The 15228-nt window shown below is 28.8% G+C and overlaps 1 protein-coding gene and 1 long non-coding RNA gene across 2 annotated transcripts; one reads left to right on the top strand and one right to left on the bottom strand.

Annotated features, from left to right (window-relative positions):
• Positions 1-1607: 1607 nt before the first annotated feature.
• LOC120353420 lies at positions 1608-3601 on the bottom strand. Its single transcript, XR_005572388.1, has 2 exons — positions 3476-3601; positions 1608-3246 (listed from the first exon to the last, which is right to left on the bottom strand). It is a non-coding gene; the product is annotated as an uncharacterized LOC120353420 (long non-coding RNA).
• Positions 3602-4789: 1188 nt separating this feature from the next.
• LOC120353419 (protein PFC0760c-like) lies at positions 4790-9806 on the top strand. The gene is made up of 2 exons (XM_039437103.1): positions 4790-6204; positions 7261-9806. Exons 1-2 carry the CDS (start codon positions 4890-4892, stop codon positions 7335-7337), a joined length of 1392 nt encoding a protein of 463 aa, XP_039293037.1. The 5' UTR covers positions 4790-4889; the 3' UTR covers positions 7338-9806.
• The last annotated feature ends 5422 nt before the right edge of the window (positions 9807-15228 follow it).

The following is a 15228-nucleotide window of genomic DNA, read 5'->3' as shown; positions in this document are numbered from 1 at the left end:
TCCACACTGATACACTAACTATTTATTATTTGATAAGATCATGCTTACACAAGATTTAATTAACATATAACGCTTTCCAGAATTTAGCGCGAGAAAACCAGAAGACATCTAGGCGCCCAGACGAGCTGTTATAAGTTCTTTGCATCCTATTATTTAATAGTGCATAAAAATTGTATTCAATGAGGCATGCAATTATAGTCTACACAGATGCTAATTTTTTACCAAGTTACATAGAGATATTGAATTGCATGCGTCATGGCATGCAATTATAGTCAACTCGACAGCTGATTTATGATGAAAAATTCTATAGTCTGATTTTCACTGAAGGAGGCTCCTTTTTCCTTTTATTTTATCCTTGAAATGTAAAATTTCCAAAAAACCTTGTATATACGTCGACGCGCAATTTAAAAAGGAACATAATATACCTGTCAAATTTCATGAAAATCTATTACCGCGTTTCGCCGTAAATGCGCAATATATATAAACATTTAAACATTAAGAGAAATGCCAAACCGTCGACTTGAATCTTAGACCTCACTTCGCTCGATCAATTAATTATTAGTATTATCTTTAATGTTGAGATCATTGAAACGTTTTCAGATATATGTGCAGGTTTTGTCATTAATTTTCTTTTTAAATTCTGTATCGAAATCATGTATCATATGACCACGTTCCTATTTGAAAAATGAAGTTGGATGAGTATAGTTTTGAAGCGATAGAAAGTAGTTTTTTTTCAATTGGAATAGGATCCCCATGGAACCTAATGTCATATCATACTACTTGTAAAAGAGATATTTAACCGTTTCCATAATAATTCTCATTAAATCAGGGTATAATTACAAATTGCGGATTTCAGAGATCAATACAACAGTTCATGAGCGAGTTCTATAACCCAGGGGTCACTAGTTATTCTATTAAAAAACAAATCAACTGTCAGCTGGATTATAAATTACATTCAATATTATATAAATACGAGTAGCCCTTACAAAGAAAGCAAGTAGGTAATATTGGAGTATGGAGAAAATTCTTCTACTCTCATAATATTATTATCCTGAAGAAAACACAAATTGAGTCAGCTGTATTTCGTCTATTTTTGCAAATTGGTTTTTAATGCCTAAGGGCATTAAGGACCGGTTTCCGAGCTCGAGATTTAGTTAAGTTCTATACTTTAAACAGCTGGAGTTGGAAAATTTGCTTGCCAAAATGGGACATAGTCCACGTTCAAATTAAATTTTCCAAAAACTAGAAAGCCGGTCAAGTTTTAATTGTGATTAATTCCACGAGAACCAATCAGAGAAGCCGTCTCATCAAAAAGGTCTTCTCTGATTGGTTCTCGTGAAATTAATCACGGTGAAAATTTAACCGGATTTTGTGCAACCAGGCTGTAAATACAGTGTTTCGCTGTAAATGCGGAACACACATCAAGAGAAAAGCAAAACTGTCAACTTGAATCTTGGACCTCGCTTTGCTCGGTCAATGAATAATATTTTATAGTCTCATTATTTCTTTGATCAGAAGTAGATGATGTATATCGCGATATTGGAGTATGAAGGGTTTCACTAAAATTACTATTGCCCAGGTCAGTAAAATAATTGAAAACGTGAATCTTTTGCTTTGATTGTTTTCTATTATAAATATGGCAACAGGAATTTATTTTGGTTGTTTCTCCATAAAAGTTTTTTATTGATACTACTAGTCTATATATAAATAATATTTTTTATTGATTATTAAATACTATTTATATATCATTAAATATTATTTATTACCCCGTCACATTATATTATGATGAAGTGGGGTATCATTTTTTTAAGAATGTGCAAAAATATTACGGTAGGCCAAAAACTTTTTTCTGATTATTACTTTTGTGAGATAATGGAATAAGTAGGTAATCAATAATATTAAATATAAATAAAAATACAGAAATTGAGTTATTTTAAACGAATAAGTTTTTCAAAAATTAATATTCTTTTGAGAAAAATTCTCTATTCAAAAATACCATGAAGAAAATATCCATGTACATTTACTGAATCAATTTACTGAATCATTGCTCGTACTGTATATGTCCAACTACATTTTCTATTTCACTTGTGGCTTCAGATCCATTGTGCATTATGATCACTTGACCTAAGTTTGCAGGTTAAATAATGAAAAAATGAATTCTTTATCTGACATTGCAATTGGATTATAGTAATGTTGTTTATCCAAGTTGATAAACATTTGGGAAATATTTTGAAAAGATATTAGGGAAATATTTTGGGACTGTGACATGATACACACCACACACCTGAAAATAAACTATTCATTATTTTTAGAATTTTCTAAATATTATTATTACTGTATTTTTGTTTTGTAGTTTTTATTCATTTTTATAATGAAACTTTTTCTGAATGTTTCTTTCAAATTTTGATGATTGTAATTTCACACTACTTTGCAAGAATTCATTAGAAGTAAAATGATGACATGCTGAACTTCTGAAAGCAAACTATTTCTTTTTTTCAATTCTTTATATTATTGTTGTATACAATTTTTGTTTTGTCGTTTATATTATGAGAATTTCACTACATGTTTCTTACAAATTTTGATGATTGTAATTTTACATACTGCATTGACTTATTGATTTAATAAAAAAATATGAACATCTGAAAACAAACTACCTTATTTCCTTCTTTGAATTTTTATATTATTGCATATAATTTTTGTTCTGTCGTTTCTATTATGGAACTCTTCATAAATTTGTTTCTTACAAATTTTGATGATTGTAATTTTATGCCTTGGTATTTGAATATTACTCAAGAGAAAATACAAAATCTATCTGATTGTTTTTCATACTACATTTTTACTTATTTTTGAAGGAAAAAATATATATCTATTATTCTGATTTTAATTTTATATATCATTGACTTATTCCTGAAAATAAAATGAAAATGTATTAAGTTATGCTGAATTTATATTTTCCAGCTCATGATCTTGGTACCTGATCTGATTTCCCAATAGTAAACCGTTCCTATACTCGTTATGTCCAAATTACAGTTCCAAAATCTATCAATCCAAACTATTTTTCTATTTTCTCACAAAACTCGTGTCACTTGATTTTCTATAGAAGTGTGGAAATTTATTTCATGAATAAACTCCTATGGATGTGTTGTCCAACGTTCAGAGAAATTATAATTCAGAAGACAAGTATAAACTATATCCATAGATTCATATCATTTCACATCTTTTCCGAAAAATAAAATTATCACGCATCTGAAACAAACAGAAATTATAATTTAGAGGACAAGAGTATAAACTATATCCATAGATTCATATCTTTTCACATCTTTTCAGAAAAATAAAATTATTACGCATCTGAAACAAACTTTTAAAATTCGTAATCTTAAAATCTTTAAATTCGTATTTGCGCGCCTTTTTTGGAGAACGAAGCTTGGAACAAGGGATTCATAGAGCTACATATTTTGAAAGCAAATTATTCCACCTGGAGCGCTGAGAGCTGCCTACGTCATGGATTAGCTATATATAGTTTGTTTACAATGTCGACAGAGTGGTAAATGGCTTGTTTACAAAGTCGTCCGAGCGCTCTGTCGTCCGAGTGGCTGTCTCCCGTTTATAATATATCCTGTTTGTTTCCGTACCTTTTTTCACCTGAGATTCCACGAGTTAGAACAAAAAATTTGGTTGCTCCACATTTATTGGTAAAATTTTAATTAGTAGCTTATTATTTCATTTATTTGTTCAATTAAACATGAAGTAGAAAATTTGTTTATTAATGTAACTTTTGAAAGTGTCAATTTAAATTTTTTAAGGTGTTTAAAATTAAAAGTGGAATCTTAGGCTAAATTCACGTGAGTAAAAATTAATTAATCTAATCTATTTTCAGAAAATCAGTAAAATTTGTTCATTATTTTAAAAATTAGGTCTTGTCAAAAAGAAAACATAATTCAGAGTATAGGTTTGGTAGTAATAAGTTTTTTATTGTTTAACATTCTTTTATTTTGTAAACTTGAAAAGTTTTCAATAAACGTAATCAGATGCAATGTATTTTATTTATTGCCAACGCATTGTCAACTTAATGAAAATGGTAAATTTGTTAGTTTAGGATCCAGAGTAGAATGATGAATATTTTTATTAGACAAGAGGCAAAATCCTTCTTGGAAAATAAGAGTATCAAATGATTCTATCTCTGAAGTGGGGTTTCGGTGCCGATACAATCAAAGTAGACACACGAAACGCCCCAAATGGCATCCCTGGTGGGGAAAATCGAAACAAAATATTCACAAAGACCACAAATAATAAATGTTGAAACTTGAAAAGTTCATGGTTAGGTTAGAATTTGATAGTGACGCTAAGAGATACTTTGAATGATTTTGACTAGGTTAGATTACAAATCAGTTAAGTTCATTGAGTTGAAATGCGAGGTAAATTATAGAAAACATTGTAAATGATTATATCTGTATTCAAAATACTGCATTCTGATGAACAACTATCTACTAAGAAGTAAGACGAAGACATCAACCAAAATGGAAAAATTGATTCATGAATCTGAAGCGTCCAAAGATACTATAATGGTAGATGAATTAGAAGATAGGGAAAGTACAATGCAAGAGTTTGATACATCCAATGATACTATTGTATTGAATTCAAGTGATATGGAGTCGCAAGAACAACTGAACTTAACCCTAGTAGAGTCAAATGAATCCTTAGGTGAAGATTTTGTTGGTTTCCTCGATCAAAACGATAGGAATTGTAATAAACCTGAACTACAAGAAGTTGATGATTCAAATTCAAAGATTTCAAATGATCAAGTCAATAATTCAAACAATGATGCTCAACAAAACATTGAAGATTCTATTGCTCAATCTAGCGATTCACTTTATAATGTAAATTCTAAAATGGATATCTTGATGAAGTTTCTTGAAGAACAAAACAAAAGTATAAAAAATGAATTTAAAAAACAAGATGAAGCAAAAAATGAAATTAAAAGTGAAATTAACAGTGTAAAAAATGAAATTAATGGTTTAAACCAAAAACTTAACAGACAAAATGATAAGTTTGATGAGAAATTTAATGAAATAAAAGCACAGTTTCAAACAATAAATCAGAAAGTTGAATGCCAGGACAAGAAAATTGAGAAGGTTAGGTCAGAACTAGACAAAAAAATTACAAAACAAGAAAGTAGGTTAGATCAATACTGTATGAAAAATAACAAAGAAATCGAAGAAATGCAGGTCAAAACTAAAAAACTTGAGGTACAAGTAGGTCAGGTAACCGAAACAATGAACAAAAATACAAGTCAATTGAAAGATGAAATTAATAATATTAATGAAGAGATGGAAAATGTTAGGGCTAGTGTTCACGAACAATCAGCCATGCAAATCAATTTAGAAGATAGGATCACTAAGAATCTGAATATTTTGGAAGTTAGGCAGAACGAAGAAGCTGTCAAGGTCTGTGCCTTACAGTTGAATGTAGAGAAAAACAGTGAAACAGTTGATAAATTACAGAAAAAAATCTCATCACAAGTGAACTTTGTACCGCAAGTAAATAATTGCTTTCCTTCTGACAAATACGAATTTCAAATGTCGATTGACAGGAGAAATCCTATGAACTTCATCAATAGCTTAACTGAATATTTATCTCGTAACCATATTACTGAATGGGGAAAAATAAAAAGTATTTTGGACAATAATTTGAATAAAACTTATCAACAACAAGAATGGTGGGATTTTGTAAAAACCGATATTGACAGTTTTGAAAGCTTCAAAAACAAATTCATCTCGAAGATGTGGTCGCAAGACATCCAGAAGAAAGCACGACAAGAACTTCAATTTGGAAAATACGTCATTGGTAGTAAGTTAACTTTAAGTGAATATTTTATTTCCAAATTTAATATCTGTAAAAATTTAATTCCGGCTATTGACAAAGACACAATTTTTGAAATGTTGAAAAATCATTACAATGAAAATATAATTACCGCTGCAATTGTCAGAAATGTAAAGAATGCAGAAGAATTTATTAAGGTGTTGGATGCATTCAGTTTATTAGATGAATATCGGGTGAACAAAAATCAAAACAATCAAGAAAATCAAGATAAGAATCAGTCAAATGACAATCGAAGATTTGATCAGGTAGGACGGAATAATTTTGATAATAGAAGAAATAATAACAACTTTCAAAGATCAGGTTATCAACAACGTCAGGAAGATCGTAGACAATCAAATAATGCAAACATGAATCAAAACATGAATCAACCAGGTAATTTTCATCCTAGAAATCCAATGATGTTTCCGCAGCAGTTCAACTACCCGCCGCCTGGATATGGAGCATCTCAAAGAAATACATCACAAAGTACAAATAGTAACAAACATCCTTTAAACTAAAGGATGAACAACGAAAAATGATTTCTCCTGTTAGTTCATTAAGTTCAGGGTTTACCAATGAAAATTCAAATGAAAATCTAAGTAAAAGTTCAAATGAAAATTCTTCAAATATAGACAATCAACCTGTATTGAAAAATTATGAACGAATTTTAAAAAAGAGAAACTTTTGCATTTTCCAAGAATTATTAGATGAACCGGACATGCCTATAAAAGAAAACTATGAACTTGTCGAAGTAAATGTTAAGATTTGTAATAAAGAATTTATGTTAATTATTGACACAGGATCTGAGGTTAGTGTAGTAAATGAAAAAATAATTAAAGAATTGAAAGTAAATAACTCTAAGAATTTAAGTATTGTTCCAGCTCAAAATATTAGTATTGTAAGTGCAACTGGTATAAAACATAAGAAAGTAAATAAGCAAGTTATTCTAGATGTAGGGTTTGAGAAGATGGAATTACCAATAGTATTCTTAATAGTTGATGATTTAAATACAGATTTAATTGTAGGTTGTGACTTTCTAAAAGAAATAAAAGGTATTGTTAATTTCGAAGAAGAAAAAGTAGTGATTAAAAAACTAGAGATACCTTTCATTAAGAAACCGATTTGTAGGTATGGACAAATTTTCAATATCAAAGTCAATGCTGATAAAAGAACTAATGAAGAAATTTGGGATGATCAAATATTAAATATACGTCATAGTTTACAGAATGAATCCAAAGATCTAGTAGAGAAATTAATTGATGTGTTTGATTCCAATAAAGATGTATTTTCTGATTCTCCAGGCTCAGCTAAAGGATACGTTTGTAAGTTAAGAATGAAAGATGATATAAAAGTAATCAAGAAAAGTTATCCTATTCCTTATAATCAAAGAGATGCAGTAAGGGAAGAGCTCAACAAAATGTTATCTCAAAAAATCATTGAACCAGGCTGTTCTGAATACACTAATCCAATGGTTGTAGTTAAAAAACCGAATAATAGTATCAGATTGTGCTTAGACGGTAGGGAAGTAAATAAATTCATATTGAGAGATTACACTGAGCCAGAACCGATTGATAGCTTATTAATAAGATTCAACCAATGTAATTATATAACAAGTTTAGATCTAACTCAAGGTTTTAATCAGGTAAAATTAGATGAAGACAGTAAAAAATTTGTAGCATTTAACGTATTTGGACAAGTATATCAATACACGCATCTTCCATTTGGACTCAATATCAGCTCATCTGAATTCATAAAATGTTTGTATAAAATATTAGGAGAAGATGTTTGTCAATTCATTATCGCCTATGTCGACGACTTAGCTATTTGTAGTAAAACACTTGAGGAACATATTCAAAGACTTGATCTCTTATTTAAAAGATTGAAAGAAGGTAATTTAACGTTAAAGTTGGCTAAATCTAAGTTAATTGCAGATAAAATAAAATATTTAGGATATGTAATAAGTAAGGAAGGAATTGAACCGGATCAAGACAAGTTAAGAGTAATTAAAGATTTTCCAGAACCCAGTAATTTAAAACAACTTCAATCTTTTCTTGGATTTTGTAATTATTATAGAAAATTTCAAAAGAACTATTCGTACTTAACAGCTGAATTTAAGCATCTATTGAATAAAAATAAAAAATTTATTTGGACTGATAAGGAAAGAAAAGTATTTAATGAAATAAAAGAAAAATTCATTGATTGTGTAATGCTCAGACATCCTGATTACAATAGAGAATTTATTATGAGTACTGACTGTAGCGATATAGGTATAGGTGTGGAATTATTCCAAGAGAATAATGAGAAGGAACATGAAGTGATAGCTTATGCTAGCAGGAGTTTAAATAAGAGTGAATTAAATTATTCTATTTGTGAAAAGGAGTGTTTATCAGTATTGTTTGGTTTGCAAAAATTTCAGAATTACTTTGGAGATCGTAAAATAATAGTAAGAACAGACCATAAAGCATTAACCTTTATGAAAAAATGTAAAGTAGGACACAGTAGAATGGGCAGATGGATTTTAGCATTGCAAAATTATAATATTGAATGGGAATATATCCCAGGTAAAGAAAACATTGTAGCTGATATAATTTCAAGAACCGACTTTGAGGGAAATTTAGAGGTACGTAATTCAAATGAATATAAAGTTTTTAATATTATTAAAAGTGATAAGCCCATGAATGAAATAATTAAGAAAATAAAAAATACACAGTATACTGATCCATGGATAAATAAGATAAAAGATAAAGTAGAAATGGGTAACGTTCAAATTTGTAAATACTTCACTGTCCATGAAGACTTATTGTTCTGTAGAAAAACTACTAAAAATAATTATTGGAAATTGTGTGTGCCTTCTGCACTTTATGAAGATTTAATTATGGAAACACATTATAGACAAGGTCATGTAGGTATTTCTAAAGTTTGTAGATTTTTGCAAGAAACATTTTATATTAAAGATTGCTATAAAATGGTAACGAAAACTATTAAGTATTGTAAGTATTGTCAGTTGGTAAAAACTTCAAATGAGAAAAAGTTACTCGATATGCACACTATCATTTCTGAGAAAAAGAATAGCAAAATATTTATAGATGTATATGGTGAATTACCAGGAGGTCGATATAAATGGATGTGTATAATATTAGATGGGTTCACAAAGCATGTAAAATTATATCCGTTAGTAAGAGCAAATAGTAAGACTTTAATTAAAAAAGTAGAAGAATACATAAAAGAATTTGGTAAATTTGAATACATCATCAGTGACAACGGTACCTGTTTTCAAAGTAGAATATGGAAGTCAGAAATGGAGCGTCTGGGAATCAAACCTTACTACATTTCTATGTACCATCCTCAAGCTAATCTGAGTGAGCGGCCGTTAAAGGAAGTAAACAGGATCTTACGCACCTATGTTCCAAAGGAGAAGCATAATACTTGGTACAAACATCTTGATAAGGCAGAATACATCATTAACTGTAACTTTCATGAAACAACAGGACAGATTCCAGTAGAGATGATGATGAATAAAAAATTAGGTCATTTAGTTTTCAAAAGTATTAGATTTCCTCCTGATAATAAATTTGAACTTGAACCCGAAGAACTTAGAAATAGAAGAGTATTAATTAATATAAAAAATAAAGGAGTAATCAGAAGATTTAAACAGAATATGAGAAATAAAAATCCATGTAAAATCAATGTAGGTGATCAAGTCTTGATAAAAAATTACATTCTATCTAACAAATTGAAGAAAATATCTGCGAAACTGTGTGCAAAATATAAGGGACCGTATGTTGTAGTAAAAGATTTAAGAAAGGGTTGTTATGAACTTGAAGAAATAAAAACTGGAAAAATTTTGAAAGTAAATAAGTTTATGATGAAGCGTTTTTACCATAAAGATGATTAATTTTTCTAAACTTACGTGATCAATGGCTTGAGAATCATTCTAAAATAAAAAATATGCAATTGAATACTATAACACTTTGTTAAATCAACTGTAGAAAATGAAACTTTGTTTAAAATAATAATGTAATTCAAACAAATTTTATTGAGTCATGAAATCTATTGTATTGGTACTGTTGTTTAGTATTCTTGTTGGTATGTATTAGTATTAGTAATTATTGATTTATAATTGTATTTTGTTTGAGTAAGAAATCCTGACCTTGAAGTCTTAAGGGATGCTCATAAATTTTGTGTAATGTAATTTGTGCTTATGAATGACCATGTAGCTTGTGTTGGTAATACAATGATTTAAATGACTTGATGAAACGTATTTTGAAAGTTTTGGAAAATTTATAAGTAATATTTAATTTCATTGTGTTTAAATTCCTACTTTTATAGTAAATTCATAAACAAATGATTGACATTAATGATTAATAAAATAATGAATGTTCAAATTAATTGAAAATAAATTGCTGAAAACCATTGAAACGATTTAAATAAAGGAATAAATAATATAATATTGTTGTTAATTGATATATTATTCTATATTCACTTCTATATTCACTTGTATTCAGTAATAATAATGTGTACGTACTTGAAATAATAATATTGTTTAATTAAAATTGATTCATATGCTATTGATCACTAATATCCTATCTAAATATTTAGTATAACTCTTCTGTCAATATTTTATTTTATGATTTACTTGAAATTTGTGGATAAATTCATGAACTTACAATATTCATGATTCATTTTGTTTGAAATATGACTGACGATTTATCAACTTAACTATATTTTTGAGTAATAGTCAATTCTAAAACTTATCTTTAAAAAATATATATATATTTTTTATTCTTATTAAAATTTAAATAGTAATTTTTTATTCTTAAATGCTCATACATTCTTGACGTGAAAGTGACTACTAGTGCATCGAATAACACTGCAACGTATAATACAAATGTGAATGATATCTTCAAATCTTCAATATTCTACGACATCGAAATTGCTGAAAATAAAATGGTAGTGGTATGGAACTTCGTCGCAGAACTTCAAGCTGAGATGTGGCCTAACTCCATTCCACAGCGTAAAGATGTCATTCCACATAGAGGGTGTTCCAGAAATTATAGTCACAAGAACTTCAAGATTTTGCATTGCAAGAAACCTTTACCTAAAATTTACCTTACCTTAAAAAGCTATTCCTTTCTAGATATTGGCAACAGTGAATCCTTTCTAGCAAATCACTCCGTTCCTTAAGTTAATCCTTTCAAAATTTTCCACTTGCACATAATGCAACTACAACTACAAATAAAAGTGCTATCTAAACGAGTATGGACATGTAAAAGTGAGAAGTAAAAGAAATGAGTGATTAAAAAATAACGAGATGTATCTACGAATGTGCCTGCAAATGAACTTTCATCTTCGTCTAAATCCAAAAATGTTCCAGTTGTAAAAAATTGTTAAAATTGATCTTCAAGATTCGCATAAAACCAAGTCTAATGGATTTTTGTAACATCTTCATCTAAATCCAAGTCTAATGGATTTTTGTAAACAATGTTCCTGCTTTACAAAATGTCACATTGATCTTCAAAACTCGTAATAACTATCGAATAAAATAGTTATTTCTACAAGAACTTCTATCAAATGAACTTTCTCATTGATGCTAAAAAAAAAAAAAAAAAATCATGACTGAAATCTACAATATCTTCAAGTTATTCACGATGTATCTACAAGTTATTACTGCATAAGATGTGTCTGAAATCTGTATGCTGTTATATTATCTTCGAGAATAAAAAAGAAGAAAAATCACTCCTAAAAAATTTTAGAAGCACTAAGAAAAATGAAACGAGATGTTTGCGATGTCTACAATTTGTGACTATAATTCTTCAATGATGACTGATGACTACAATTCCATGGTACTTCAAGAACGAGTTGGTCTACAAGAACTTCTAGAGTTCTATACTGCTACCATCTTCGCATTCATTGGAATAAAAACATTCTTCATCATCATTGATCATCACATAAAACATTTCATTGCAAAAAACATTCATCGACGTAAATATATTGAAAGTGTCTTCATATATTGAACTATTCTTCGTAAATAGACTATAATTGAGTATGAGTATTTGAGAATGTTTTTTATAACATGAATATATCCACTATACATCATTGATTTATTCTATATTTGTTTTGTATTCTAATAATCTATATTCATTTATTATTAACTTATGGAATTTTATTCTTACAGTTTGACATTATTGTTTATATCTATAAGGTATTCATTTTGATGAAAATTTTGACAATATACATTCTAGATTGTTATGCATAAAAATGTAACGGAAATAATTTTGTAATTTTCTTATATGAATTAATAATCATTTGAATATTTCTTGACATACTTAAATTTTGCTATGAGAATTTAATGCAATTGCTTTATATAAAAAAAAAATAATAATTATTTCAGTATATTCGATGTAATAATCTTGATTTAGAATTTCTATACTTTGTGTAATAACACTTATAAAAAAAAAAAAAATCAATTTTAAATTTTTTCAAAATTGAAAATAATTTTTTTTTATTGTTGAAGGCGGGCATTTGTAATGTTAGAAAAAATAATGAAAAATGTTACACTAAATATTATCAGTTAACTTGAGAGAGAATTGATTTTGTAGTTCAAACTTGTCAATCTCGTACCGCCAAAACAAAATTTTAAACTTGCCGCCTTTTAATGTCAATAAATCAGGTTGAATAAATGAACTCGTTTGAATTGTAACAATAGTTTATTTAATTTTTTATAAAGTTTTGACAGTGTACAAATTAAATAACCAGATTATAACTTAAAATTTAACTTTTATTTGGTTGATACATTGAATTATATAACTCAGATTTCAGTAGCATTGAGATTTATTTGCTCTAGGTAAAGGAAGTTTATAATATATCCTGTTTGTTTCCGTACCTTTTTTCACCTGAGATTCCACGAGTTAGAACAAAAAATTTGGTTGCTCCACATTTATTGGTAAAATTTTAATTAGTAGCTTATTATTTCATTTATTTGTTCAATTAAACATGAAGTAGAAAATTTGTTTATTAATGTAACTTTTGAAAGTGTCAATTTAAATTTTTTAAGGTGTTTAAAATTAAAAGTGGAATCTTAGGCTAAATTCACGTGAGTAAAAATTAATTAATCTAATCTATTTTCAGAAAATCAGTAAAATTTGTTCATTATTTTAAAAATTAGGTCTTGTCAAAAAGAAAACATAATTCAGAGTATAGGTTTGGTAGTAATAAGTTTTTTATTGTTTAACATTCTTTTATTTTGTAAACTTGAAAAGTTTTCAATAAACGTAATCAGATGCAATGTATTTTATTTATTGCCAACGCATTGTCAACTTAATGAAAATGGTAAATTTGTTAGTTTAGGATCCAGAGTAGAATGATGAATATTTTTATTAGACAAGAGGCAAAATCCTTCTTGGAAAATAAGAGTATCAAATGATTCTATCTCTGAAGTGGGGTTTCGGTGCGGATACAATAAAAGTACACACACGAAACGCTCCAATCTGAAGAAGAACAAAGGTATTGTTTGTCTCAAAGATACGGGACTCCCATAATGATTATTAAAAGACAATAATTCCGTGATAAATTATTCAAGGGCACAATTGAACAATTCTATCGAAAAAGAATGTACTCAGCCAAGCGATTGAGACGAGTTGCGGCTACTTTCCATGATCAGCTAAGTAGCCTACCATAATAGTTGAATTGAAAATAGTAGAATAAAAATAGTAAGATCCCTTCAAATGGTAGGTACCCTTTTAATAGTTGAATTAGTATGCCTAGCCTTATGGAAGACTATATTTGACAACCCACTCTAACTAAATCTCGCCCAACTCTGGGCTATTTTTTTTTTTCATTCAAATCATTAATTGATAGAGACGTGAGGAGAGCAACACAATAAATGCAGACTAATTTTTTTAACTGGGCAATATAAATCATTGATTAAATTAACTTTTAAAATATGATATTAAATTCATACAAAGCACACAGTATTAATACATAAATATCATGCATAGGTACTATTGGTTTTTTGTGCAATTGCCTGTTTCCTCTTCTTTGTATTCTGTGTTTTTTTTAACATTCAATTAATACATAAGAATATCGTATCTTCTATGATGGGACTTGAACCTTATTTGATAAATAAGAAATCTCGCGGAGTAATATTATAACTATTTTACATAAATCAGATTTGTATTTTGTCACCTGATAGGCCTTATCTTAAATCAAATTAATATAAAAACCTTGGAATATACAGTAGTCTAAGTACGCTTGTCCTTAGTTTTGGTGGTTTAGCATTATTGCAGTGTTGCCACATTGTAGGCTACTGGAGGCTTTCTCTGATAGTGAGGAGGACATAGCAAGAGAGACAAGAAAAGCATCAGAAGAGAGATCAGATTGCTTCAACCTAGTTTTTCGTTCACCTCTGCGTTTTCCGATAGAGTCCAAGGCGAATGGACAGCCAGGCACAGCAGGATAACGAATAGAAAGGATGATGGATGGTGGGAGAACGGTGTGGAGGGGACGGTCTAGTAAGGCATCACTGACTCCTCAACTCAGATAAATACTCAATGACATTCAAAATAATCGTATGTCTTTATCTCTGTGTCAAGTTGAAAATGAATAATTAACAATATTTTTATAGCGTGGGCTGATCCATTTTTTCCTGCAGAGTATGATACACTTCTAAGTAAACTGATTTTGAAAATTCAAAATACGAACTTCCTCGTTTATATTCATGAACGATTTCAACTTTGAAGTTACAAAAATAGTGTAAAGAATATTAGAATACTTGAATCTAGCAGCTAACTTGGAATTTTTGTAGACTATTCACAGAAAATCAAAAAAAACTATAACTGTTTATAATTCATTTTTTTGTAGATTGAAACTACAGAGTAATTTTGTACAATACCGTACTGTTGAGGTGATACGATATTGAGGTGATTCGCAAGTATGATACACACTTTATATAGGCCTATATAATATATTATTTTTTGCTTGAAGGATTGATTCTTATTAAATAATCGGGAAAGGAAAATGCACAGCAACTGTGATTGATAATGGCTTAAAAGCTCAGAAATATCCATACATCTTTACTCAGCTTGATTCTTGAATTATGGTACAGTAGGCACCTACTAAGTACCATAAGAAACGCGCTTTTCATCTAGGCTACATATTTTTTCATGATAAACTTAATTCGTTCCAATTTGAAAGACACAACTATATGATTGTCACTCAACTATTTTAATGACTGACAAACTATGCTGTATCAAAAATATTAATCTCTGTGGTAGTATTTATATTGACTGACAATATAATGTAGGCTAGGCTATATGCTTTTTAATAAGTTTTATTATTTTTGTTGAGTAGCTTAATATATTTACATATATT

The sequence above is a fragment of the Nilaparvata lugens genome, chromosome 10 (genome assembly GCF_014356525.2).
Source record: "Nilaparvata lugens isolate BPH chromosome 10, ASM1435652v1, whole genome shotgun sequence".
NCBI classification, from domain to species: Eukaryota; Metazoa; Arthropoda; class Insecta; order Hemiptera; family Delphacidae; genus Nilaparvata; species Nilaparvata lugens.
Note: the sequence above shows the minus strand (reverse complement) of the source record. Positions and strands in the feature narration are given on the sequence as shown.